Here is a 25971-nt window from a genome sequence, read left to right as displayed (position 1 = left end):
TTAGAAAACGCACAAACAATATGTTGTTGAAAGACTATTTCATGAACTGCTGTGCGACTGGACTGAAATAACCTTCCATTACTCACAGACTACTTGAACAGTAATGAAGATAATTTGATCCCTGAACAGATACAGGTTGTCTGCTAACAATTTATCAAGTTTTTTTTTAGAGCCCAACCCAAATGTGAAAGGCACAATACAATGTTAAATACAAGGAGTGCATTTTCCCCAAAACTCTGCCTCTGCCTCACACATTTCTTTGAGGAAAGAAAACATTTGGAAAATGATATTGTCTATTATCGACGATAAAAATAATCGCTAAAATATGGCAAGAATCAGGCTGATATTGTGACACATGTATGTGATCCAGTGAGATTTATTTTTCTGGTTTGAATTCCCTTATTTGAAAAAAAAATTGTGATGTGGTGCAATTTCAAAGATTTTCCAGTTTCACACATTCAAAAAAGTTTCCAATCGTTCGTCTGAACTTTTCTTTCCTGGATCATGTGGTTGACAAGACGCAGACTGATACACTGGGACAAAGGTCTAATTCATCATCCTTGGTTTGAGTTTTTCATCTTGAGTAATTTGAAAAGAGTTTTTTTATATTGGATGCATAATGTATTTGAAGTTGTGCACAAATTTGAATGACCTTCTGGAAATTTCAAATTGCCGATCAAACCCCGTAAAACCAGACATGGATTTCTAGGCAATACATTTTAGTGCTCAGTGGTGTTTAAATTTCAACATTAAATATTCACAAGAGGCTAGATAAAAAAAGGTATTATGGCCCCTTTTTTTGCTTCCATAAAACCCCCATGAGTTTGTTCAAATTCAAAATATACGCACTGAAATTTATGTGGTGTTAGAAAATTAGGAGTTTTTATGACAGAAGAAACCACAAGTGGTGCAACGTGACCGAGTTAATTTTTTTAATTCAGATAAACTGACCACAAGCACTGAATGGAGTTTTAGACGTATTAGAGCCTGACAAACACACACACACACACACACACCGAAATGAAAAGTAATTCATCCTGGTGGACTACGAGGGGAAACGTATGCAGGCTGTACAGACGTACGCGGAGCAACCGTAGATCTGTTTTGACAGGAGTTGTCAAAACATTAGTAACGATACACGACAGGCAAGAAGCGTCAGTTTCATCAAATCCGGCAGCTACGGTTTCAATAATGTTGACAGGAACATCACAAAGACTCAAATAGAATAGATTACATTTAAAATGAAACACGGAGAGCCTTGATGGTCTATTGACAGTCCTCACGACCACCCAGGCGCCGGCTTAACCTTTTATCTTTTCATCCTCGGAGCTCCTCTTACACCGTCTGCCTCCTCTCGTTTATTGTTCACCTGATGAGCTCTCCTGTCAGCATCGCTCATGTTTTACACAGCGAGGATGAAGGTCCGCAGGGAGTGTGTAAAATGTTATTGGGTGAAATGAGCGCGGCGCAGGTGCCTCTCTATAGGTCCACCACATGTCTGGGGCTCACGTGGATCCCCGCTCGCCGAGCCTCGTCCTTTCCCATGCTGCTTTTTAACGAGGCGTGTTGTTTTGTTGTCAAATGCGTGGTGGGGTTTTTATGGAGCTGGCGGAGAGCTGTTACAGATATTCGTAATGAGCTCTTCATGCTGTGGTTTTTTCGTGAGCATGTGTGTTATGAATTACGGAGGCCTGTAATGAGTGCAGTGCGTCTCCGCAGCGAGGAGGGTCTCCAAGTGGCCCATGGGAGCAGCAGTTTGTGGTGTCTGGCCTCGTGCGCTCGGAGAAGTATGATTCGCATGGTTTGCACTGATTGAATGCACATAATGGAGAGGGTATAGTGTGTTCTGTGGGAGTCCCAAAGGCTGCAGGTCAATTTTTAAGGTCTGTGTGAGGGTGGTACGATTGCTCCAAACTATCACTCCCAAGATAACAACATCTTGAGCCGCCGTCCTCCGGGGCAATTTCCTGATCCAATAATCAACCTCTGGATAGCTTTAAGAGTCCGGCCCGAGGCCAAGAGGATCCTGGGTCTGGGGAGTCTTGAAGGGTGTGGGAGGATGCTGCTCCTCGCTCAGCTGCACTCCTCGCAGTTGCAAGCTAGGATGTATCTGTAAGTGGCCGTGATGCGCGTCCCGCCGGCGCAGCGCAGCCTCACCGCCTTCAGCTTGGAGGTGTGCGGCCGGCAGCAGGAGCAGGTACTCTTGAAGGGCTGCTTGAGCACCGAGCTGAAGGAGATGAGGGGGTCGGAGCGGGTCGTGTGGCTGCAGTGGCCCTCGCAGCGCGCCAGCAACACCATCTGGAACACAGCGTGCAGAAAACATTAAGACAGCACAGATAAGTCATTCACACGGAGGTTTTTTTCGTGGCGCTGTCAGGGATGATAAAAAAGCCTCTAAAAGTGAGCCGTCTGTTTGTCTCCTAGAGCCTCGGCCTTGCACCTGCAAACTGAGAGATAGCGGCGAGTCTCACTCCTACACCTGCTGCCGCTCAGAGCTTAGGGTCACTCACAAACATTCACACGAGGTTTACATCGTCCCATCCAGAGGGAGATATGTGGTAAACCATCCTGTGCTGAGAGGACAAAACCACTGTATCAAGCTTTCCCCAAGTCTGACCAGTCAGCTCACACACACACTCACATGCATGCACGCACACACACAGGCCTGATTAGTGTTGTGACCGTCCGACTGGCATTCCTCTGTGGGTCACCACATTCCCGTCGCCTCCCTAAACAGACTCCTGTGTCATGTCCTTCTGTCAGCTGCTGTGTGTCGCCACCCGTGTACCCACTTTGACAAAAGCCTGTCTGGGGCCATGGCAGGGTGACACACAGACTCACACATACACACACACACACACACATCAGGAGTGTTGTCGCCACTTTAAGACCATTTGTCTTTGTCCCAGCTGAGGATCAGGCTGTCAAACAGCGACAAATCCTCTCCTGTAACGCCCCTCTACTGCTTTCATTCATGACCAGCTGGAGGAAAAAAGAGCTGATACAGAGGTTACGCAACGTTAAGTAATGACCAATCACTGAAATTAAAACTGTTTCTCCTACAACTAATGGCAGGTTGAAGTTTTGCTTTGTAGAAACCTGTTAATACACGCAGCAAGTTAAACCAGTTCCCTTTCAGATTGTGGGTCAACTTTGGATGAATTCACCGGCTGTGGTCAGTATCCTGACTAATAAGGCGTTAACGCAAATTAGTTTTAACACCACTAATTTCTTTAACACATTAAAGCAATCAATCTTTCGGAGGTTAGAGAAAAATGTGAAAATCTAAGGAATCCATCGGTATCAACGGTGTCATACTAGCTCGTCCCGAAGGAGGTTAAATAACGCTCCAAACTTGCGCTTAATTTTGGCGAGGAAAAAAACAACAAGGCCATTTTCAAAGGGGTCCCTTGACCTCTGACCGCAAGATATGTGAATTAAAATTGGTTCTATGGGTACCCACGAGTCTCCCCTTTGCAGACATGCCCATTGAGTTTGTCATGTTATGATTTGAGCATATTTGTATTGCTAAATGCAGAACCTGTGAGGGTTTCAGGACAATATTTGTCATTGGTTTGTGTTGTAAATTGACTTCCAATAATAAATATATACATACATTTGCATAAAGCAGCATATTTGCCCACTCCCATGTTGATAAGAGTATTAAATACTTGACAAATCTCTCTTTAAGGTACATTTTGAATGGATAAAAAATGTGCAATTAATTTGCAATTAATTGCAATTAAATATTTTAATCAATTGAAAACCCTAATCCTGACAAGAACTGAAATAATTCATCAAATCATCAATTAGACAGAAAATGAATTGGAAATGATTTCATTAATAGTTTAATCGTTTGAGTCAATTATCAAACATTCTCTGTTTCCAGCCTCTCAGATGTGAAAATTTGCATGTTTGGAATATACATAGCTGCTTTATGAGGATATGAAAAATAAAAGGAGCTATACACAGTACAACAAACAAACATTACAATTACATAGAGAGGAGTCTCAAAATAATAATAATAATAATAACAACAATAATAATAATAACAATAATAATAATAATAATAATAATAATAATAATAATAATAATAATAATAATAATAATAAATAAATAAGTAAACAAAAATACCTTAAACGAGACAGATTTTCATTTTGGAAAATTCACAAATCAATCGGTGCAGCACCTTATTACTTTGGTAATCTAAAAAAAGTAATTACAGCAGCACATCTGTTTAAAAACATGTCTGTCTTTACGAGGAGTTTTGCTGTAATTTTTTTCCCATTGTGTACACTTTCATTAGACTGTCTTGCCACTGATTCAGTGTGGACATTTTTCTCTGTTTTATGTTGTCTATTAATTAATTAGTTAATTTAATTTAACATCTTTGGGTTTTTGGACAGTTGGTTGGACAAAACAAGCAACTTTGAGGATGTCGACTTGAGCTCTGGGAAATTATAACAGACATGTTTTCAACAAAAAAAATTATTGATTAATCAATAGTGAAACTAATTGTTAGATGCGGTCCTAAATCTGAATTTGTTGAGTGTGAAAGTTCAGACAGTCTGAAGCCTCACAGGAAAAGGATAAAAGGTCCCCTTTAAAATATTTATAACCGCTGGCTGCGGCATGAAACTAATTAAACCTATAGAAAATGTTCAAATGTAAGACACCTGGGCAGCAGATGAAAGCACACAGAGATATGTTCATCCCTCCTGCTCTACCACAGACAGATACCCCTATAAACACCCCGTTACTACACACATACTGTACATAGAGACACCGAGTTAAGTCCTGGTGCAGGTGGATTCTGTGTGAACTGAACGCACCGAGGTGTAAAACGATCGCTCAGCCGGGCGTCCCGTCAGTTCTTTCTGTGTACTGTAATAGAAAGCCCTGACTCACGCTGTGAGTGTGTTCAGCCCTGACTTCCCTGAGCCGAGCTGTGGTTTGGCCACCTGCTCAATGCACTCAGAGTCAGAATATTAAAAAAAGACCAAAGAACTGATCACTCACGCTACAGCTCGACAACTGCACAACAAAAGAACAGAGGGAAAATTGATTCAATGGATCATCAGTCTCTTTAAGTGTTTCTAAGTTGTCCGACACACACAGCGCCGTCATGTCATTTGGTAGCTGTCCACTTTTCTTTGTCTGTCTCCGGCCCGTCTCTCTCTCCCCTTCAGCCCCTGGCAGAGGCAGGAGAGAGCCGGCTGACAGACAGGGAGCCGTCCACTTCGGCCAAATCTGCGTCCCAGCTGAGGTGCAGAATATGTCTGCAGCATGGCCCATGTCCAGCACCACACACACACACACACACACACACACACACACACACACACACACACACACACACACACACACACACACACACACATTCACACACACACTCAGTCACTCCCCGAGAAACGAAGCGAGGCTCTTCTAAACGACGGAGAGATGGAGAACAGACAGAGAACGAGACACTGCAATGGCCAAATGGAGGAGGCTTTCGAGGGGCAAACGAGAGTAAAACTAGTAGAAAGAGAAAAATGTCTCTCTGAGATAAATGAAGTTAGTGTTGGAGGGTTGTTTTTGGCCGGTGCTCTGGGGTTTTCTTTGTGTCTCCGAGGCTCGCTTTGGAACAAATTGTTTCCCTGATATTTGTAACAAATGAGTTCATTTGCCCTGTTACCTTAAACAACTCGTTACCCAAAAATGAGCGGGAGACCACAATGAGGCAGATTGTGCATGTGTCTGTATATAAGAAGTGGACGCAATAGCTACGACGTCACCCACTGGTTTGTGGACTGCCGTTTTGAAGCCTCAAGTTCGACCATCTTAGTGTTTGAGAGGGTGGAGCTAAGTACAACCAAACGCTGAATAAGACTTTTTTAGGCGACCAAACATTTTATAATTAACTTTCATGAACTGAAAACACACTGTGAAAGAGTTAAAGCTCTAAGTAGAAAACAATCAATTGGTTGGGGCCGCCATCGCCCCACCCTTCCGAACGCCGTTCGCCAATCTCTTAGGACCGACTGACCCATGTTCAATTGCTGTTCACATCTAACCCTTCTCCACCTCGGCATTCAAAGTTCTCGTTTGAATATCTGCTACTACCACCAAGATCTGCACCCGGGTATTGGGCCCGACCCTCTGGCGCCATCCATTTTCAGGGCTAGTTGACTTCCGACTTCCATGGCCATCGACCTGCTGTCCATATCGACCAACAGCTTTTCTGGGGCCTGATGAGCGTCGGCATCGGGCGCCTTATCCCGGCGTTTGGTTGATCCCGCAGCGCAAGTTCTGCTTACCAAAAGTCGCCCACTAGGCGGTTCACATTCAACGCCGGCGAGCCGGGCTTCTTACCCATTTAAAGTTTGAGAATAGGTTGGGATCATTTCGGCCCAACACCTCTAATCATTTGCTTTACCATATAAGACTGTGACTCTGTGTGTCAGCTATCCTGAGGGAAACTTTGGAGGGAACCAGCTATTAGACCGGGTTGCAACGCCGTGGTAGCGAACTGTCAATCACAAGGTAGCCCCGCCCTAAAGCATCCCCTGCTTTATGGTCTATCTGACTCTAAATGGGACCATAATTTACTAAATGAACATCATGCTGTATTGAAGAAGACTTGAAACTAGCGATTGAGACCATAAACTCATGTTTACAATGTTTACTGAGGTAATAAATCAAGAGAGAAGTGTGATGATGTTGCCCACTGGTGTGTGTTTGTGTATGTAAGTGTGTTTCTGTCTTACCTTGGAGTTGCACTTATAAATCGGGTGTGTGATGGTCTCCACAAAGTGGTGCCTCATGCAGCGCTCTGGGTCCGAGTCTCCCAGGTGTGGGTGTCCGTTATCGCTGGCCTTGTTGCCTCCGGCAGACTGGACGAAGCCCAGCAGGGGGCAGCACATCAGGACCAGCAGCAGGCCAGAGGGGGGGCCCACGGAGATTAAAGGTTTCATGATCGGACCACCCCGGGGCTTTCGATCCTCACGGGACGTCCAACACGTCTCTCTTTATTTCTTTCTTTATTACGGTCTCACAGTTCTTTCATCCAAGTTGTATCTCAGGGTCTTTGTCTCTTGTTCCTGCTAGTACAGCGGAGGTTCAAGGTCGGCGAGCTGTAGGGAGAAAGGTAGTAGGAGGGTTGCTTCGTCGGGCCGCTCCATCCCCCACCGTCTGGATCCACCACAGTCTGCAAAAAAGAGACAAACATGAGCTGATAAAGAAACAAAACTGTGTGAGTAGGCAGTATGTTTTGTCTATTAGTCATTTGTACATCCAGGGGAATTACTGTAAGTGCTGTAGAAAAGATCACACACTGTGTGTTTAGTAGATGGAGCTGCCTCCAGACAGATTCTCATAGGTCTTTTGGCCAGTTTTTGGTGATTGACTGTTTGATGAGTGTGTGAGTGGGTCTCTAAACCTGGCTGCCTACTTTGTCTCCTTTATTCCACGGTCCCCCCCCTGTACACCCACACACTGCACACACATGTAGACACATAAGTCCTGCTGCTTTTATTACAGAGGAGAAACTTAAGCCATGCACAAACAGCCTGCAGCCAGGCCCTTTCCTCTCCCCAGGAATGACTTTTTCATTAAAACAAATCGCTCTCCCAACAAGCCCTCTCATGACTGCAAACCCTCTGCCAGTCCCGCAGCATATTTTCACATGTATTTATGTCGGTTTTTTTTCTCCAAACTTCATAGTTTTATTGTCCTCCTGACAATAGGGTTCGTGTTAAGAGGGAGCTTGGGGCTGGCCGCGGCAGGTTTGCTAACAGGCAATGTGTTGTGAATTAGGGAGAGGTGTGTGTGTGTATGTGTGTGTGTGTGTGTGTACACATGGGGTCAAGGAGTGAGAAAGGAGCGTAATGATCGAGGTTTAAGGTTGAAGATTTATTTAATATTCTTATTACTGTTAACCTGGTCTTCATAGAAATATGTGTTCAAGGCTTGGATATGTCTGTAAATGTACTTTCATGAGTTTGTCTTGGGTAGCTTGACTGTTTGCACTAGTTGATCGTAAATTCATTAATTAGTCTGTGCACAAAGTTCTTAAGCTTGATTTATATTTGGGCATTAAGTGGCACCAATAAAACTTAAGAAATGGACTTTAATGATGTATAAACATCTGTATTAATGTCCAATCAAAAGAAATGTACATTTAAAGGTACAGTGTGAAGGATTTGGCGGCATCTAGTGGTGTGGTTGCAGATTGCAACCAACTGGGTACCCCTCCGCTCACTCCTCCCTTTCCAAGACTGAGGTAAACGGTGGTAACGCCGTTCGCCTCCCTTAGAGACCATCCTTATTATAATAACACTACTTTAGGAGCAACGGAAGTCAGACGGCGGCTGGCGGTACCACAGTTTTACACTCTGCGGCTCACGTTACCGCAGTTTCACAAGCGTATCGGAGAACTACGATTGTCTTCTGGTAACGTAAAAACACAAAAGTCTCTCTCTAGAGCCAGTATTTGGTTTGTCCGTTCTGGGCTACTGTAGAAACATGGCAGACTCCGTGAAGAGGACCCGCTCCCAAGCCCCCAGGAAGAGCGCCGGGCTTTGAAGCAAATTTTCATAGTGGCCAAACGGTGGTACTACAACGTCCGTGTCCGTTACGTGATGCCATTGGGCACAAAAATACTTTTTCCCCATAGACTTACATTGGGAAAGAGATGTCTGTATCTCAGTGGATACATTTTTTTTGAGGTGAATCAACTTCCCAGTACAAATACTCTAAATCTTTAAAGTTCTGAAAGTTGTAAAATGCACTAATAGCCGAATCCAGAGTTATTTTCCTTCCCCTGTTCATGTGAATGAGACCCAGACTGAGGCTGGAGCGAGGGCTGGGTTAAAGGAAATGCTACTGCGCCTGCTCTATGGGCCCAATGGATGCGGAAGATCTCTGGATGATACGAGTACTATAGCACTCGGCAGTCGAGCCATTTTGGCTTCATGCGCCACTGAGCAATTCTCTTAGGAATGAACTGCAGCCCGTCTACAACGCTGTATCCAGTTCTCTTTATAAATCCATGCTTGCTCCCTACGTAGATAAAAAACGTCTCATTCTAAAATAACGAAAACACAACAATTCCTAGTTTCAGGTGATTATACACTTATAAAAACATAGTTATAAATATTATATTCCACTTCTGCTAATAAATCACCCAAAATGTTACACACTGTTCCTTTAAACAGGATTTCACTTTAGCATAACTTCCAAAAATTACAATTTTAAGGGGGAAAAATACTGTAATTTATCTGCAAACCCTAACATAGGTATTACTTTGTTTTCTTAAGAAGTTCATACGAAGAGAAATATGAGTTCGTGCAGTTTAGAATGAGCAGGGAATATCAGATTCTGCAAACCTATATGAAATTTTTTTAGTCATTTAGTCCGATGTTAGACATAAACTTGAGATATTTGTGTTATTTCTCTTTCCTGCGTCCAGATCTTTAAATCCACTCCACCGAGTTGACCGAATGTGGAAAAGGAGTGTAACGAGTTGGCACAATTGTGTCCGATATGAGGCAATTATTTCTCTGAAATGCAATTTAAAATCTTTCCAGATTAAACAGCGTTCAATAAAGTGTTGGGCCAGATGTGTCGACCATATTCCACATTATTCACTCTAAATGGATCATATGTCAGCAAGATAACGTTAGCTGTGTCAGTTGGTTCAGATAATGTAACAGTCTGGTAGTTACTGGATGTAAATATTTGGTGACGACTAATCCTTATGTAAGCAATAGTTTTAATAATCTCCATTTACGTTATAACTAGGCAGGAAGATGTGTCTAAGTGTCTTGTATGTACCTGTGCATGGATCATAAGAGTGGTGCATGTGACGTTAGTGGTCTAGTTTCTGTGGCAGTAACTTCCCTCTTGAGCAGGAGTGTTTGGCTCAGTTAAAGCAGAGGAAATGAACACAATACTGCATTCTATCAAAGCTCCGTCTTTAGCATCCATCTTCATCGCTGCACGACTCCACTGATTTCCTCATTTAAACTGAAATCACTCGAAACCTTTATACGCCTGCCTCCTCCCCGCTGCTCCCTCCCCACCATTCCAGCCCCGATGTTTTTCTTTCTAAGGGGAATCATTTAACCTTAACATTCCTCCTTTGAGAAATAGAAGTATCATTTGGCCTGTTAAAATAAATACTCCCCGAGATGTTTTGTTGGCCCGTCGAACATGTGCTGCAGGGTTTACATAACAGTCGGCCCGGTCTTCTCGGAGCAGCAGGCTGCTTTATACAGCCAGCACCCATCAGCACCTCCGGCCCTGCCAGCCGTACCTGGCCGAGCGTTACAGCGGTGACTGTTATCTTCATCTCTGCTGCTGGTGGTGTAACTACCTGCTGCATTAGTGCGCTTGTCTTGGACATTACACACTAAAGGATGGTGCCTGAGTGTAGGCTATCATTTAATGGATTTAATCATTATGAGGATGAGAATGAAGGAGTCAAGAGGACTATTGGATATTATTTTTACAAGATATCTACATGTTCACCTCCACCTCGTTGAAGCCAAGCACATGGAGGCATGATCAGAGTAGCTCATTCCAAGATTTAAATGGTTTTAAATTCTAAAAAGACCAAATTAATGGGTCAATGATCGGGAGAGTGATCAACTGGATCGAGAGAGCGACCGACTGGAAAGTGCGAGTGACCGACCTGACAGAGCGAGCCATTCACTGGATCGAGCAACGACCGACTGGACCGAACGACTGGACCGAACGACTGGACTGAGCGACTGGATCGAGCGAGCAAGCGACTGGATCCAACCTCCCACTCACCCTGTGTGTGTCTTTTCGCTCTCTAAACTACGTCACTCCCGGCTCTGAGCGTTTACTGTTGCTGTGGACGGGTCTACATTGTAGTTAATGGAAAGCCTGGTGCATCTCATACAGGTGCTAAAGGGTCCCTTGTGCAGCGGTATCACACCCCGACAGCTATGACAAAGCCTCTGTATTTGATGCCCAGAAAAGGAATCATTATGAGTATTTGCAGTTATGTTTTTAAACCATAGCTATACAGAAAGGAACAAATAAGGGAAGACCGGGGAAAAAAATCTGCTGTTTGGCCCCTATCGACCTCCTGGAACCCCCACCTACCACCCTCCTACCTACCACCTGTGGCCTCCAAGCTCCCGTTAAGTACTGTTCATACAGCAGACAACACATGGCAGCTTCATTATATGCCAAGTTTAGTCTGGTACACAATGTGAATATGCACTACGTCAGCACATTGCAAAACAAAGTAATTAAAAGAAGATTTTTGTACAGAGCCTGTCAACAAAACACGGCCACAAGATGAGCTATTACTGCCAGAAGTATGATCAATGTTCTAATAATAACAATGAGGATATGTAATGTGAAAGGGGGTCGCTCATAGTGAGGATGAACCCTGATCATTTCTGGACTCTGGTTCCCCTCAGCTTTACCGCAGCTTCTTTCAGTTTATGGTTTTGGTTTCACGGCCCACAACTTCACAGCTTCGGTTCACTCTCACCACTCTTAGAGCGTCGCTTTCAGTCGCAGCAGACAACTACTTTTAGAAAAACGCTCTGCAAACCCACTGTACATCTCTTGTCCAGCACTAAACGGCAGACAAAGTTGGCGTCTAGCTGGTGAGCATGGCGGAACATTTAGCAGCTAAAGAGCCAAATATTTCCCTCAGGAGTTGGTAGAGACCAAAAACAGAGCTAAAAGAGAGAGAATATTGAACTTAGATTCGCCAACTGGACAGAGACAAGACTACAAATGAATGCTAATGTTGCTGCATGTCTGTTGGATGTGGAAATACACATGTTTGCCAACTAATTTGCCAACTTAAAAAGGTGATAATATGTCAGTGCTGGTTTCTGGTTGCCAAAAAACACAATTATTGCAAGTTTAACCGATATTGTACTATTAACAGACAATATATGTGATTGTAGCATCCTCTAAACTCTAAAAAGGATTTTATAAAGTGAAAACATGTTAAATCAATTCAGATCAAACATGAGAATGTAACTGTATTTATGGCCAAACGAGAGAAAACATCCTCAGCATTTCCTCGTAAATCACAAATCCCCCACTCCAACATGTGTTTTTGTTAAACAGACAACAGCTCCTGGCCCTTCTGTGAAGTCAAGCAAACAAAGATAATGACAGGAGTGATCCGCCTAGTAAATACCAGGACAAGCCAAATAAACTGTTTTCTCTTTTTATGTGCAACAAAGAGATGATGTTCTATTGATTGTCATCTGTCTGTTATGCAGCCAGCTCTGCTCTCACTGCATTGCTATGCAAACAGGGACATCCCTCACTACAAGGTGACTACACATCATAATTACTGAGCTTTGAAAGCTGGTGATATCAATACATAGCTATGAATGGCAGCTGGCTCAGATAATGGGGGCTTTTATGGAGATAGGATCTGTGCGAGTGAGTTCATTACTGCACTGTGAGCGCTGATCCGTGATGCTTGTCTGTACTGTTGGTTGAAGCAGAAGGTCAGGAGCTTTGAGGCAGGGTGACGGCCAGCGTGGCCTCCTCTCCCCCAGCTCACCCACACCTGCCCTGGACTCAGATTTATAGAGCCCTCGGTGTTCACAAACAGCAGCTGGATCCTCACGTCCACTCCCTCCTCCCCCAATCTCATCCCAATTATAATGACCCGCAAACCCCAAACTGTTATGGTCTGTGTCTTTACTAGATCTTTTGTTTGGAATCAACCACATCGTCTTCTCAAACTATAGAGTGTATATAAGAAGTGGTCGGAGTCACCATGACATCAGCCACTGGTTTGAGGACTACGGTTTTGAAACCTCGAGTTCGGCATTTTTGGTTCTTTTGCAACAAGAAGTGACACAAGACGGTGGAGCTGAGTACAACTGAATGCGGAATAAGACGTTTTTATGCAACCATAAAGCTTATAACTAGGGCTGTCAACCGATAACATTTAATTGCAACTAATCGCATGATTGTCCATGTTAATCGCAAATTAATCGCAATTTTTTTTATCCGTTCAAAATGTACCTTAAAGGGAGATTGATCAAGTAATTAATACTCTTATCAACATGAGAGTAGACAAATATGCTGCTTTATGCAAATGTATGTATATATTTATTATTGGAAATCAATTAACAACACAAAACAATGACAAATATTGTCCAGAAACCCTCACAGGTACTGCATTTAGAATAAAAAAAAATGCATAAATCACAACATGTTAAACTGCAGCCCAACAGGCAACAACAGCTGTCAGTGTGTCAGTGTGCTGACTTGACTATGACTTGCCCCAAAACTGTATGTGATTATCATAAAGTGGGCATGTCTGTAAAGGGGAGACTCGTCGTTACCCATAGAACCCATTCTCATTCACACATCTGGAGGTCAGAGGTCAACCTTTGAAAATGGTCATGACAGTTTTTCCTCGCCAAAAGTTAGCGCAAGTTTGGAGCGTTATTCAACCTCCTTTGCGAAAAAGCTAGCATGACATGGTTGGTGTTAATGGATTCTTTAGGTTTTCTAGTTTCATATGATGTCAGTCTCTTCACTCTAAAAATCGCAAGTTGTGTTAATGCGTTAAAGAAATTAATGGCGTTAAAACAAATTTGCGTTAATGCGTTATTATCACGTTATTATCACGTTAACTTTGACAGCTCTAGTTTACAATGTTTACTGAGGTAATAAATCAAGTGAGTGGCTCATTTTCTCATAAACTTTGTTACAATCTGAATTGTTTTTGCAACCAGAGGAGTCGCCCCCTGCTAGCTTCACCTCTCAGACCCGGAGGTAGCCCACTGACTCAAATCGAGCTGGTGTTTCTGATATAAATACAAAAACAAATCCCCCATTGTGTTCCACTTAAAAGTGCAGCCTTCTTCCTCCATGTTTCTGCTTCCATCACTTCCTCCTTTATCCCCAACACCCTGAGGTCTGATCTATGTTTGGGAGGAGTGTTGGATCACCATGTCACCTTGGGTCCTTACTGTTTTCATTAAGAAACAGCAGCTCCGTTGGCAGCAGAGCTCCATAAAACACAACAAGTTAATTCATTCTGAATTACCCGTGAAAGTAAACAACTTCTCTTGAGGACTATTGTGGAGAAACTGGTGCGAGGCCAGCAGGCTCCGTCCAGTAAAACTCCACAGAGAAAATCTAATTTTCCATTCGGACAAGGTGAGGAATTTTGTTGGAGAGCAAAGCCACCTTATCTTTGTTAAAAGACATTCAGAAATAGCATGTGGTCTGGGACAAGAAACTGAGTGAGGTCATGGTTAACACCTTAGGTACATCAAGTGGTCCAGGTTCTCAGTTCTGTCATCCTAAAGCCCCTGCTCTGACACCAGTGACACCAGCCCATGATCAGACCTCCGTGGAGTGGGGATACTGTGCATGTGGTGAAACACTAGAAAACAGTGCTGCTGCTTTAAGTGGGTAAAGAGATATTCTGGTACAGCAACCAGAAATGATCAGTCACAACCTTCCAATGTTTGTAGTGCATCTAACCGAAGTGGTGTCTTTATTATCAGAGGGTGGGGGGGCAGTAGAGGACTTGCTGCTGTGATATTTGTGCAGAAACACCATAAAAGACCAAGACCTCGGATCAACAGAGGTCAAGAGATTCAACAAGGGCTGCAACTGAAAAGCTAAGCAACCAAGTTGGTTGAAAAAACTGTTTCCTGCTGACTTTTATATGCACTTAATGGCTACATGTAGGTGATAACATGCTAAAAGACTGAAGCTAAAGCAGCCCCAAAGAGTCATGCTCACCAGCTGAGGACCATGTGGAAGACAACTAAATAAATAAACAGCATTGTTCTTCTACTGTAGCGTAGAGGTAGTTAGTCCTATCCTATTCCATCTGACAATAAACACAGTGTTACACATCTGCTCTTGTATTTTTCATTTTGGAAAGGCTAAAAACAAAAAGACCCTCCAAACTTTAATTGCAAAGTATTGCTCTTACTACTAGGGATGCAAAACCAAACCATAAAAAAATGAACCGTTCAATGACGTACAAACCGTGGGCTCGTTGAACCGTTGCACCGATATTAAATACAGGCCTGCTAATTATGTGATGAGGTGCCAGAGACACAGAAGAGGCAATCTGAACATGGCCTACTTGACCATTAAGTAGCCTTCCTTATTTCATGTATAAAATCAGTGTTATGTCTTCATATAATGTAGAAATTTCATTCATTACTATCAATCTCTATATATTTTGGAGTTCAAACACATTGGTTGTTTTTCTTCTCACTAATATGCAAAACAAACCAAATCGAAACCATGACCCAATACAAACCGAACCGGCATGTTGAACCTTTGCACTACTACTTGCTACAGCCCCATGCACACTGCTTCAGCATGTAGAGAAAACCAGAGCTTGACAGCACATAACTTTAATAATTTGGCACAAGAGCCCAAAAATCTAAATTATTCTCTTTTTTACGGACCGATGTGGAATTCCTGGTACTCAAAAACTCATTAGAGAGCCAAAGCTGGAGGCCCACAGGCAGATGAAATTATTAAACATTATATGTAACTACACACGTATTAAGTGTGGAGACCTATCTCTAGATCTGCATGTACTGCTTATTAAAAGACATATCACATGTCATAGGGTAAATCAAATGTAGTATATTCCGCTTGATTTTTGTAGATTCAGCTTTAGCAGCAGCGCCACGGGGCAGATCGTTTAAGAAGGGCTCTGTATCTGCAAAAAGATCCAGTCTGGGTTAAGAATATGTGGGGAGCCAAACCGCACAGCCTCAATACAATCCCTCCTTACAGCCCACAATCCCTCTGGTTTGGAGCTTTAGGACTTTGGGAGTTATGAGATGGTGATTCCGAGCTTAAGGAGAGCAGATATTGATGTCTCTCTTAGAGGCGACGGTGGGAAAGAAGATGCCTCCCGCACGCACACACGCACACGGACAGACCCTCTACTGAGGTACAGCGGTGGAACACAACTAAGTACTGCAGTTAAATACACATTTGAGGTATTTGTACTTTGAGTATTTCCACTTTATGCTACTTTATAATTCTTCCTCACAACTGTTCAGAGGTAAATATTATATTTTTACTACACTACAATTATTGGACATTTATTAGTTACTTTGCACATTAAGATTTCACACAATAACCTATAATATAAATATAATATGATATATAATCATATAACACCGACAAGGGCCATTCTAGCGCATAATATCTACTTTTAATTTTGATACTTTAAGGTGAGACAACACCAGGTGAATAGGATAAAAAAATAACTAATATATATCGCTATGAAACTTAGCTGATTACTTACATTAAGGCAATTATTGTTTGTATTACAAGTTTTCTTAAAATGTTTGTTTTAATATGCAAATTATACATTATATTATTAAATGGTTATTAAAAAATGTGCATATCCAGCATATAAATATAAACATCTTTCTATTCCTCCATAAATCATAAAATACTGTCAACAACCATAAAAAAACAAATCTATTTTCACCATGTTTTTAGGAATGAAATGTTGTATAAATCAGGCTATGAATGATATATGAACAAACCCCTTTGTAAAAACCTTCAGAATATAGATAGGAATGAAACTGGAAAGTACATTAAGACAATTATTTTTAATTATTACAAGTTATCTAAAATTGAATGTTTGAATTTGCAAATGAGGCAAACGATTATCTAATGCTAACCTTTGGTGATTTTAGGTGAAATCTACAGATGCAAATAAACAAATTATATATATATATCTATGATATAGAATATACTGTATATAGAATATATAAATAGCCCAAAATTGACCAGTGCATGAAAAACCATGTTTTGCCTTTGGTGTCTTGCCTTAATTATATTTTGCAAATAATACTTCTGTACTTTCACTCAAGTAAAATTTTGAATGCAGGACTTATTTTATGTAATATTTTTTAAAGCATTTTATTACTACTTTTACTTGAGGAAAGGATCTGAATACTTCTTCCACCACTGGGAAAGTGGAATCTCAGATTAACAAAACAGTAAAAGTGAAATAAATAATTGTGGCTCCTGGTGCTGAAATAGTTAGTTGATTCATTAATATGTATGTCCATCAACATGAAATGAATTGACAATTATTGTAATACAATTTTTTTATGTTTAAGTAATTTATTCCCAAACATAAATTTGTTTTAAAAAAGATGAGATATAAAACACACATTTCTAATGATCACCGGGTTAGATATTACAACGAAGAAGATTGCGTGTGTGAACTTATGCCACCCGGTTATTGTTTCTTTTTTTATTGGTATAATGTATCCTCCTACATGAATTTATCAGCTATCTGTCAACTATATCCTATGAATTGATATTTATGTAATCAGTTATTTTATTTTTTTCTCTCTTGTCTGTTTCGTTGATTATTATTTAATTTGATCTAATTTTTATTTCCTTCTATTTTGTTGTATGTTCTGTACCTATATCATTTCTTAAAATGCAAATAATAATTTTAATAATAATAATACTTTTTCTGGTGAATTTAATATCTTTGGATTTTTGGACTGTTGGTGCAGAACAGAACAAGTAATTTGGAGATTTCCCCTTGGACTAGACAGTTAGCTTTTTTAATAATTGAATATTAGTAGCCCGAATGGTTTCTCTCCTTAATAATGAAAATGCACCGACTCACTGAAGCAATTCCAAAAAGATCTGAGGTGCAAAAGAAAGTCATAATGAAGACTTTTGTTCAAGAGGTAAAAGTGAAACACTGACATTATCTCTAAATCTGTTATGAGAAGTGACGCCGTGAAGCCTCCCAACTGTTCCAGCCATATGTCGTGTAGAACAGAATTTCTCAGTCCACGTCACCACGTTTTGTTCTTAGCAGTGGGGTGCATGTATAAATATCCCCTGCCCACCTCACTTATGGGTTTTTGTTCTCACACGTATGCAGATACAGAACACCGGGGCTCGTCGTCGTGCTGCTGCTGCTCTGGGGGGCTCTAAACATTGCTGGGATGCTGGTGTGTGATGGCACATGCATGGGCCCGAGGCTGAGGAGCCAGATCTTCAGAGGGATCCTCCGCTTTATCACCCGGGCCAGCCGGCAGCTGAGTACACAGTTGTTGTCCAGAGACGGGTCTGTCTGCGGTGGCAGTGGGGCAGTTATAACAGAGCCCCCCCGCTGCCACGCACAGAAAACAGGTGCATCAAAGGACACCAGAGGAGGGGGGGGATTAGGGAGAAATGACAGGTAGAGTGGGGTAATTTTTTGAGCCGTCATGAATAGCTCTCCCTATATCGCAACCCCTCCATCTCTTCTTCTTTCTGACTACATCATCACACTCCTTTCTGATTTGCTTTAGTGCTTCACCCCCCCTCCTCCTCAACCTCACCTCCCTCCATTGTTTCACCAGCTTTTAATAAACTAAAGGGCAGATTCCTGACTGGAGTGAGGGCGGGGGGACAGACCCACAGACCTGTCCTCCAGCCACACACACACACACACACACACACACACACACACACAGTTTGGCATGCAGAGTGCCAAGCTCTTCCACTGTCTACTGACGCCAGCTCCTGAAACGCAACACACAAACTTACTCTCTCCTCTCTCTCTCTCTCTCTCTTTGCACACACACTCACCCTCTCTTTACCCTCCCCACGCGCCAACCTCCTAAAAGCTAAGCTCCTCACTAAATATATCCCCCCCAGTAAAGATAAGACAAACAGTGTGGATTTGAGCGCAGCGTGCAGCCAATGACAGGCAGCCATGTGAGCCGGAGCTAAGCTCGTGTTAGCTTTACAATTTCGGCTTCTCAGAAACTCTGGAGCGACACAGAGGGAAGACACATAGGACATATATGCATGAATATTCTCCTATTTCTTTCTGACATTTTACCTCCGAGTGTGCTGTTAAAGCTTCAGTAGGCAACACGTTTTTAAGCAGCATTGTGCAAAAAATCCAGTATATTGTAATTCAAGTGTTCTGAGAGAAAGCTAGACTTCTGCACCTCTTCATGGCTCTGTTTTCAGGCTTTAGAAAATCGAACCCGTGATGGGAGACTTTGACCAATCACAGGTCATTTTAGAGAGAGCGCTCCTATTGGCTGTGCTCCGGCTTGTGGGCGGTGCTTGGTATTTCCTCAGCAGATCTCAACATGGTTGCAAATTTTCTCATTTTACAGCAAAACAGTGCACTACAAGATGTTCCTGACAACATTTGAGGAGATAAATAGGCATTACAGTAACATAATATTGATTCATATTTGATCAGCGCTGCCTAGTTTGACCATTTGATTAGAGTTTGTGAGTGATTGACAGCTGCTCAGAGACGGCAGGCTCCAGCTCGGCTCTGATTGGTTGTTTTATTCCGGTCTGTGAAATCTTGCAGATGCTGTTAGGAGCACCGGAGGACATGTCTCATGCACTACTGTCAGGATATAGTGACCGTTTTATTACTTTTTGAAATCATATTTGCTCCATTTCTTCCCACTGCAGCTTTAAATGTGCTTTGATAGAAACATAATCTTGCAGGGTCAACACGCACATGCACCTGAAATCCTAAATCTGCTTCCTCCATCCTCATCAGACAGAACGAACACGGTGGGAACGCAGCGTGCTGCGGGCTAAAACCAGTGCATGAAACTAAATCAATCCTCCATTCAGCTCCGAGCCTTAAGGCGCCCTCTAAAAAAAAAAGAGAGCGAGCGAAGGAGTCGTAGGCGTGTTTGTTTTATCGCATTGGACCAGGTTTCTCCGGGCAGCAGAGATCTGTCACATGCTTGTCTGGCAGGGCGGCGTTAAGGATCTTCTCGATGGCCTGCGGTTCGTGCAGTGCATCCATTTGTCAGAAGCACATTCCTGCGGCGGTGAGACATTGTGAACTGCCTATCGAAGCTTCAACACTGTCCAAATAAACACACTCAACAATGGGCCCCTGTCTGTGTGTGTGTGTGTGTTTGCATGTGTGAGAATATGAAACATGAGACACAAAAACCAACCACGCACTGCTCTGCCAGAGCATTGCTGTCTATCTGCACCTGGCTGAATGTGCGATGTTTCAAACACACCTCCTACTCCTCTTCCTCTCTCTCAGTCTCCACGCGGTTCAAAGGTGACTTTTAGTTTGAGGCGAGGATGCAGACTCAATTGGTGAAAAAAAAACGCAGACGTTTTTCTCGCCGTACAAACTGTTTCTCATCTGGTGTCACTGGAAGCGGAGAGGGATGTCTGGAGGGATGTTTGCATCACACAGTCTCGACCTCTGTTTTTTTCCTCTTGTGTCAGACTCTCTGTCACTCTCACCTCCTCCAGCCCTCTTCCTCCTCTCACACATCTCAGTTTCATTCTGTTTCTCCTATTTATTGTGTCCTTCTCTGACGCTGCCTGTCCTCCGAAGGGTTTCGCCGTTCCTGTCTCTTTCTCAGATGTTTTTCCTCCCACTTGGACTTCCCTCTCATTATCCCCCAGTCTTTTGTACTCACTTCATTTTTCATTTAAACACCTTCTCCCTCTCACACGCACACGCCTCTCCTTCTCAGTTATTATGGAAGTGGTAGCTCGTCTCCTCCTCCTCCTGCCTACCACAGAGTCTATTATATCTGTCATCATCTCCTTCCAGCACAAGCCAGCAGCCTCAGGGTCCAACGGAGCAGGCCAAGTCAATCACACACTTGTGGACATAAACGCACGCACCTGTAAAACGCATATCCATAGCTATTCACACCGCTATTAACCTCACGCTCCGGCACACACACACACACACTCAGCGAGCTCCCGCTATCCTTCCAGCATCGCTGTCAGTGCCTGATTAGTGAATCCGCCAGCGCCAACACAAACATGTTTCCTCCTATTACACATCATGTCACACTGTTTCCTAATCACAACCATTTGCAGTTTTCTGGACGCACGCGGTGCAGAAACCTGCAATAAAAGAGGAATGTGCACCTGAGCTTAGGGATGAGAAAAAGTGAGCAGAAGTTAAACTCAAACTCTGTGCGAGCGTGGCCGTGTATCATGCACGTAAAAATGCATAAATGGAAGATGAACACACATTATTTCACATCCAGGCTGCAGTAGTTTAAAACTGAATTCTCCTATGGCATGTCAAAAAGCTAGAAAACAGAATATATCTATAAAAATGAAGACAGGATGTGCAGCTGTGCTGATCCGGATTTGTGACGCCCAGGTTGGTGGTCTTACCTTGAGCGCCCGGCAGCAGAAAGACAGCAGCGGTATCCAGAGAGATCCTGCACGCAACACTGGATTTGTTGTTCAACTATTGTTTCCCAGCCAGCTCCTCTCTCCTCCTGTGTCTACCTCTCTCTCACACACACAGATTGTCTGAGCGCTATTCTCTCCTCCCTCTGTCTCTCTCACCTCCTCTCGCTCTCTCTTTTTTCTGTCCCACAGTCGTCACACTCTCTCACTTTTTCTCTCACAGGGAAATCACCAGAAAGAGGGAGCAGCCTGGATGCTCTGCCTGTGAGGACGGTCGTCACATGTGGATCGTGACACAGCAATCGTATATCATACGCCCTTTCTCTCTCTCTCTTTCTCTCACACACACACACACCAGCTGACGTACCGACACGCTCCACAGCGGCAAATGGGAATTCCAGCCCTGGACGGCTCTGCTCGCCCCATCAGGAGAGAGCTGACCAAAAGCTGCAGCCAGTTTTACGAGGTCAGGGTTATAAAACTGTTAGCAGATTTAGTTTATTTAAAAACAACTGGCCCCTGTGGCCTTCCTCTTCACGCGCTTCTCCTACCATGACATGAGGGGGTAGGGGTGTGTGTGCAGGTGGGTGTGTGTGTGTGTGAGGGGGAGGAAAAGAAGAGGAGTTAAATAACTCACCTCAGCAGTCTTCTCCCTCGGTCGTAGCATCTGTGCTGTGAGTAGTTAAAGTTGAGATTGTGATGCTGGGATATCCTCCACCTGCAGGATACAGATATATACATGTTGAATCACAAGAAAAACAAAACCTCACTCATCATGAAAGTTTTACAAATGTTTCAAAAGTATACCCAAATGAACAGGTCATTTCTCAAACACTACGTATGAATGTGAGGGGGAGAAAAAAAAGCATTCATCACTCACTTTTTAAAAATATACAGGACCCAGTGGGTCAATTGTTAGTACGAGTCACTTGTTGGATATTTCATTTTTCATATTTGTCTTCATCTGTAAACAATTACGAGACGGTGACGTGCCTGAATGTTTGGGAAACAACAGCAGCACGGACGGAGTGGATCCAAACTGTAACGGCCTCATCCATCATCCTCGCATGGCTCAACATGGAGACCCTGAAGATAAAAAAAAGGGGACAAACTGTGATGAATGGGAAGCTAACAACGAGGGAAGCATCGCTGCTGCCCTGAGACAACAAGTGATCATACGCTTTGCACACAACTGCTGCCAAATTATTGCGATGCATTACGTCAGCTACTTTGCTTCTCTCTTTCAGCATTTCTGGAATGTTTTGGTGGGGGTTGTTTTAAAACAGTTTGAGTTACCAAAATGAGCAGCGTGATATCAAAAACTGACACTGACGGCAATTGGCAAAGAAAGAAGACAGCCAGATGAATAAGTCACATCATCTACTGTCTAAGTAGTGAGGATGCATTCTTTCAACATGCCTCACACAGACAGATGAGGGGGAGCAGGTTGGGGAGAGCACAACATGACAAACTAATACTTTTTATAGAATGATTAAGTAAGAAAAGGGGCGGTTCAAACCGTGTGGGAATAACAATGAGTGCAATGCCAAAATAGGTGAAAAAGAATAACATGAGCTGTGTGAGCATATGTTCAGACACTCTTTGTATCAAACACACACACACACACACACACACACACAACCGTGTACTTCTATCTTTGTGAGGACACTCATTGACATAATGCATTCCCTAGCCCCTTACCCTAACCTTAACCATCACAACTAAATGCCTGACCCCAACCCTTACCCTAACCCTAACCTAAGCCTAATTCTAACGTGGTCCTTAAAACCAAGTTTGAACCCTCAAAAAGGCCTTTGAAGGTCCGTCCCAAAGTGAGGACCGGCCAAAATGTCTTCACTTTCCAAAAATGTCCTTACTCTGAAGGTCTAAAACTCAAATTGGTCCTCACAAAGATAGCTGTACAAAAACACACACACACGTACGTCGTGGTATGCAGAGTGAAAACTCTCGGGGGAAATAAGGGGAGCAAGCAGCACACTAAGTAGGGCTTAGTGGGTCAAAAGTTTAAGAAGCACAATTACCTGAAAGACCTCGGCTGACCCCCAAATTTCTCACCTTCTGTTCCCTCACACATGCACACACACACACACCTTCGACAGCGGCGATTTACAGCCGGCAGCAGGAGAGGGTGAAAACTTATCCACCACCAACAGGCTCCTGGAGAGAAAGAGAGCGAGAAACCCACGCAAGCACACTTTGTATTTTGATTACACTTTCAGGCACTGTAAATGATCACCACTGCGAACAGTGTCAAATTAAACGGCCATAACTCACCTGGACAGAATCTGACCGCCTCTCCTTGGCTTACTCAGCTTGTGTCCACATGAGGGGTGGTGACAGGGAGTAAATGGCTTCAGATAATGTATCATAATATCACATTAAGAAAAATGGTCGGCGAAGCCAAATGTGAATCCCATATGCGGAGGGGGAAGGGCGGGCAGGCGGGGGGGCGCGGGGGAGAAAAAGCCAGGAGACGGACGATATATTGAGCAAAAGGAGGGGATTCACTGGGATGACATACCACCGCAAAAGCAGCTTTCTGACAATTTGTAAAAGCGCTTTCACTTTCTGTAGCGATAGTGGGTAAATGGAGGATAATAAATAGCAAAGTAATGTTGTCCCTGTGTGACTGCTGCTGAAAGGTTTTTAAAATTATGATAAACCTTTTACTTCCTCAACTGTTTATCCAAATTACAACCTGGATACAAGTCCATCTTTGTGATATGTCACTGCCTGGTTAGCATTTTGGACCATAAACTGTGGCTGCTGACACTATAGTGTTTAGGCCCTTGTTTCATCAGCGTATAAAAGACTATAAAGTCTGTGACGTGGCAGTTGTTCCTGTCTTTTTTTTTTTTTTTTTTTTAAACGTGCTTTTCATTGTTTCTTTATAAAAAATGACTACAACCTCCTAAACCATAACAAATAAAAATAATATGTACATATAATAACAGAGAGTAACTGTAAATTGAAAAACAAAGTATTAAAAAAGAAGGGAGGAGAGAAATGGTATTAATGATATAATAATAAAAAATGTAAATTAAAATTAAAATATAAAAAATTAAAATTAAATAAATTAAATAACATTTTAAATTGTTATCATTATTATTATTATTATTATTATTATTATTAACAATAATAATAATAATAATAATAATAATAATAATAAAATAAATAAGTGAATAAAATAAATTCACACACTAGATTCCCAACACCTACTTATAAATTCACCTGCACAGGATAGATAGAGTACATACTATATGTTTAAGACATGTTTAAGGCACAAAAGAGTAAATAAAACAGACTATAAAAATATAATAATAATATTAAAATAAATAAGTAATATGAGTACAATTAAATAAAATATGAAAACAAAATTATTCAGGAGACAATATATCCTTTGTATATATTTACTACTTGTATATAATGCTAATACAAGCAATGTGCAATATCTGAAGTGCAATATATGTTTTTATAGGTCAAGCATACATATTTTCTATTTATAATATATATATATTTTTTAACTCTTATTTATTTGTATTACTGTTTATTGTATGCACTGTCAGGATTGCTATTTCATTTCGTTGTACTCTGTGCAATGACAATAAAGCAATTCTATTATATTCTATATTCATGATTCACTCCCACCCCTTTAACCCGAGCAGATATCGCCGGTATGTTTTTGCAGTTGTCCCTGACTTGATCGAGTCCCACCTTGGCTGTAGGCAGTCCGACATGCCGTCCCCATGAGCACCGGCAACTGAGATGTGACTGGACCTGACGGGACACAAGTCATCATCTCATCATGAGGGGATTAGCAGGGCAGGGTCACATCACGGCTCAGTCACACCTGAGTCACACATTTGCTGGCCTATGGGCACGGTGTCCTGACACCAGCCAGTTTATTTTGTACAAGAATTTGGGCTGATATAAACTCTGATCCCCTACTCAAAGAGTTAAATATCTCTCTGTCAGTTTTTAACTGAAGCTCTCTGTTCTTTCCTTCAGTGCATGAAAGCCTATTTAAAGCCGGTTTGTATTATCTGTGAGCGGTACAAAGCTGACTGATGGTGCACAGACACATTCAGTCTTCATTTGGATGACTGATTTCCAGCCTTATTTTAAGCTACATGAAAAAAAGGGCTATAATTTTGGGAGATTTATGTGGACCGGTGTGCAACAGAAAAACAGCCTTGTATGCCTGAAAAAATGGTCTCCGCTGGGAGTTAAAAAAAGTCCCATAGTTGTAATTTACAGCCGGTGTAGAATAACTTTCTCTTTTCTTGACCAGGTAAAGTAATGTCACAGCGGCTGCCAAAGACAACTGATGTTTGATGAGTGTACCGGGCCTGGTTCTGGAGTTCAGGGGGAAACACAGTTAGCCAGTACAAGCGCTCAGAATCAAGGGATAATGTCTAGTACAGGAATAAAACACCGGCATCAAAGAGAAAGTGTGCTACTCAGACGGCGGCGCTGAGGATGCAGTGAGTGCAGACCACAGGGATAGCTAATGATCTTAACACTCATTGACACACAAATACACGTATGTGCATGATATTGCATGTGGAATGAGAACAGCAGCCGAAGGTGGGGTGGGGGGGTTCGTGGAGAAAAAAAGGGATAAAAGAGAGAAAAATTGTGAGACAGAGATAGAGGGAGATATGGAATAATGAGAGAGCAGCTAAGTGTTTCCCCATGTGCACCTGGGGCAGTGGCTGACCCTGTAAAGCGGGGTCTAAGCCTCAGCCCTCGCTCCCTCCA

The 25971-nt window shown here is 42.5% G+C and overlaps 1 protein-coding gene across 3 annotated transcripts; it reads right to left on the bottom strand.

Moving 5' to 3' along the window:
- Window positions 1–23628, bottom strand: ndp (norrin cystine knot growth factor NDP). Of its 3 annotated transcripts, XM_074657710.1 has the most exons (5): window positions 23301–23628; window positions 22070–22275; window positions 21827–21907; window positions 6750–7189; window positions 1–2298 (listed from the first exon to the last, which is right to left on the bottom strand). In XM_074657710.1, exons 4-5 carry the CDS (start codon window positions 6954–6956, stop codon window positions 2074–2076), a joined length of 432 nt encoding a protein of 143 aa, XP_074513811.1. In that variant the 5' UTR covers window positions 6957–7189; window positions 21827–21907; window positions 22070–22275; window positions 23301–23628; the 3' UTR covers window positions 1–2073. The 3 variants fall into 3 exon arrangements, with proteins under 3 accessions (XP_074513811.1, XP_074513810.1, XP_074513809.1); XM_074657709.1 differs by having other exon boundaries at window positions 22070–23628; XM_074657708.1 differs by lacking the exons at window positions 21827–21907; window positions 22070–22275; window positions 23301–23628 and adding an exon at window positions 21172–21677.
- Between the last annotated feature and the right edge of the window lie 2343 nt (window positions 23629–25971).

The sequence above is a fragment of the Sebastes fasciatus genome, chromosome 14 (genome assembly GCF_043250625.1).
Source record: "Sebastes fasciatus isolate fSebFas1 chromosome 14, fSebFas1.pri, whole genome shotgun sequence".
Lineage (NCBI taxonomy): Eukaryota > Metazoa > Chordata > Actinopteri > Perciformes > Sebastidae > Sebastes > Sebastes fasciatus.
The sequence above is the reverse complement of the archived record's forward strand: the minus strand, read 5'-3'. Positions and strand labels throughout refer to the sequence as shown.

Coding starts and splice junctions, on each gene's coding strand:
- ndp (XM_074657709.1), bottom strand. CDS start 6,956: ATGAAACCTTTAATCTCCGTGGGCCCCCCCTCTGGCCTGCTGCTGGTC. Junction 2,299..6,749: donor TTTATAAGTGCAACTCCAAG/GTAAGACAGAAA, acceptor GCTGTGTTCCAG/ATGGTGTTGCTGGCGCGCTG.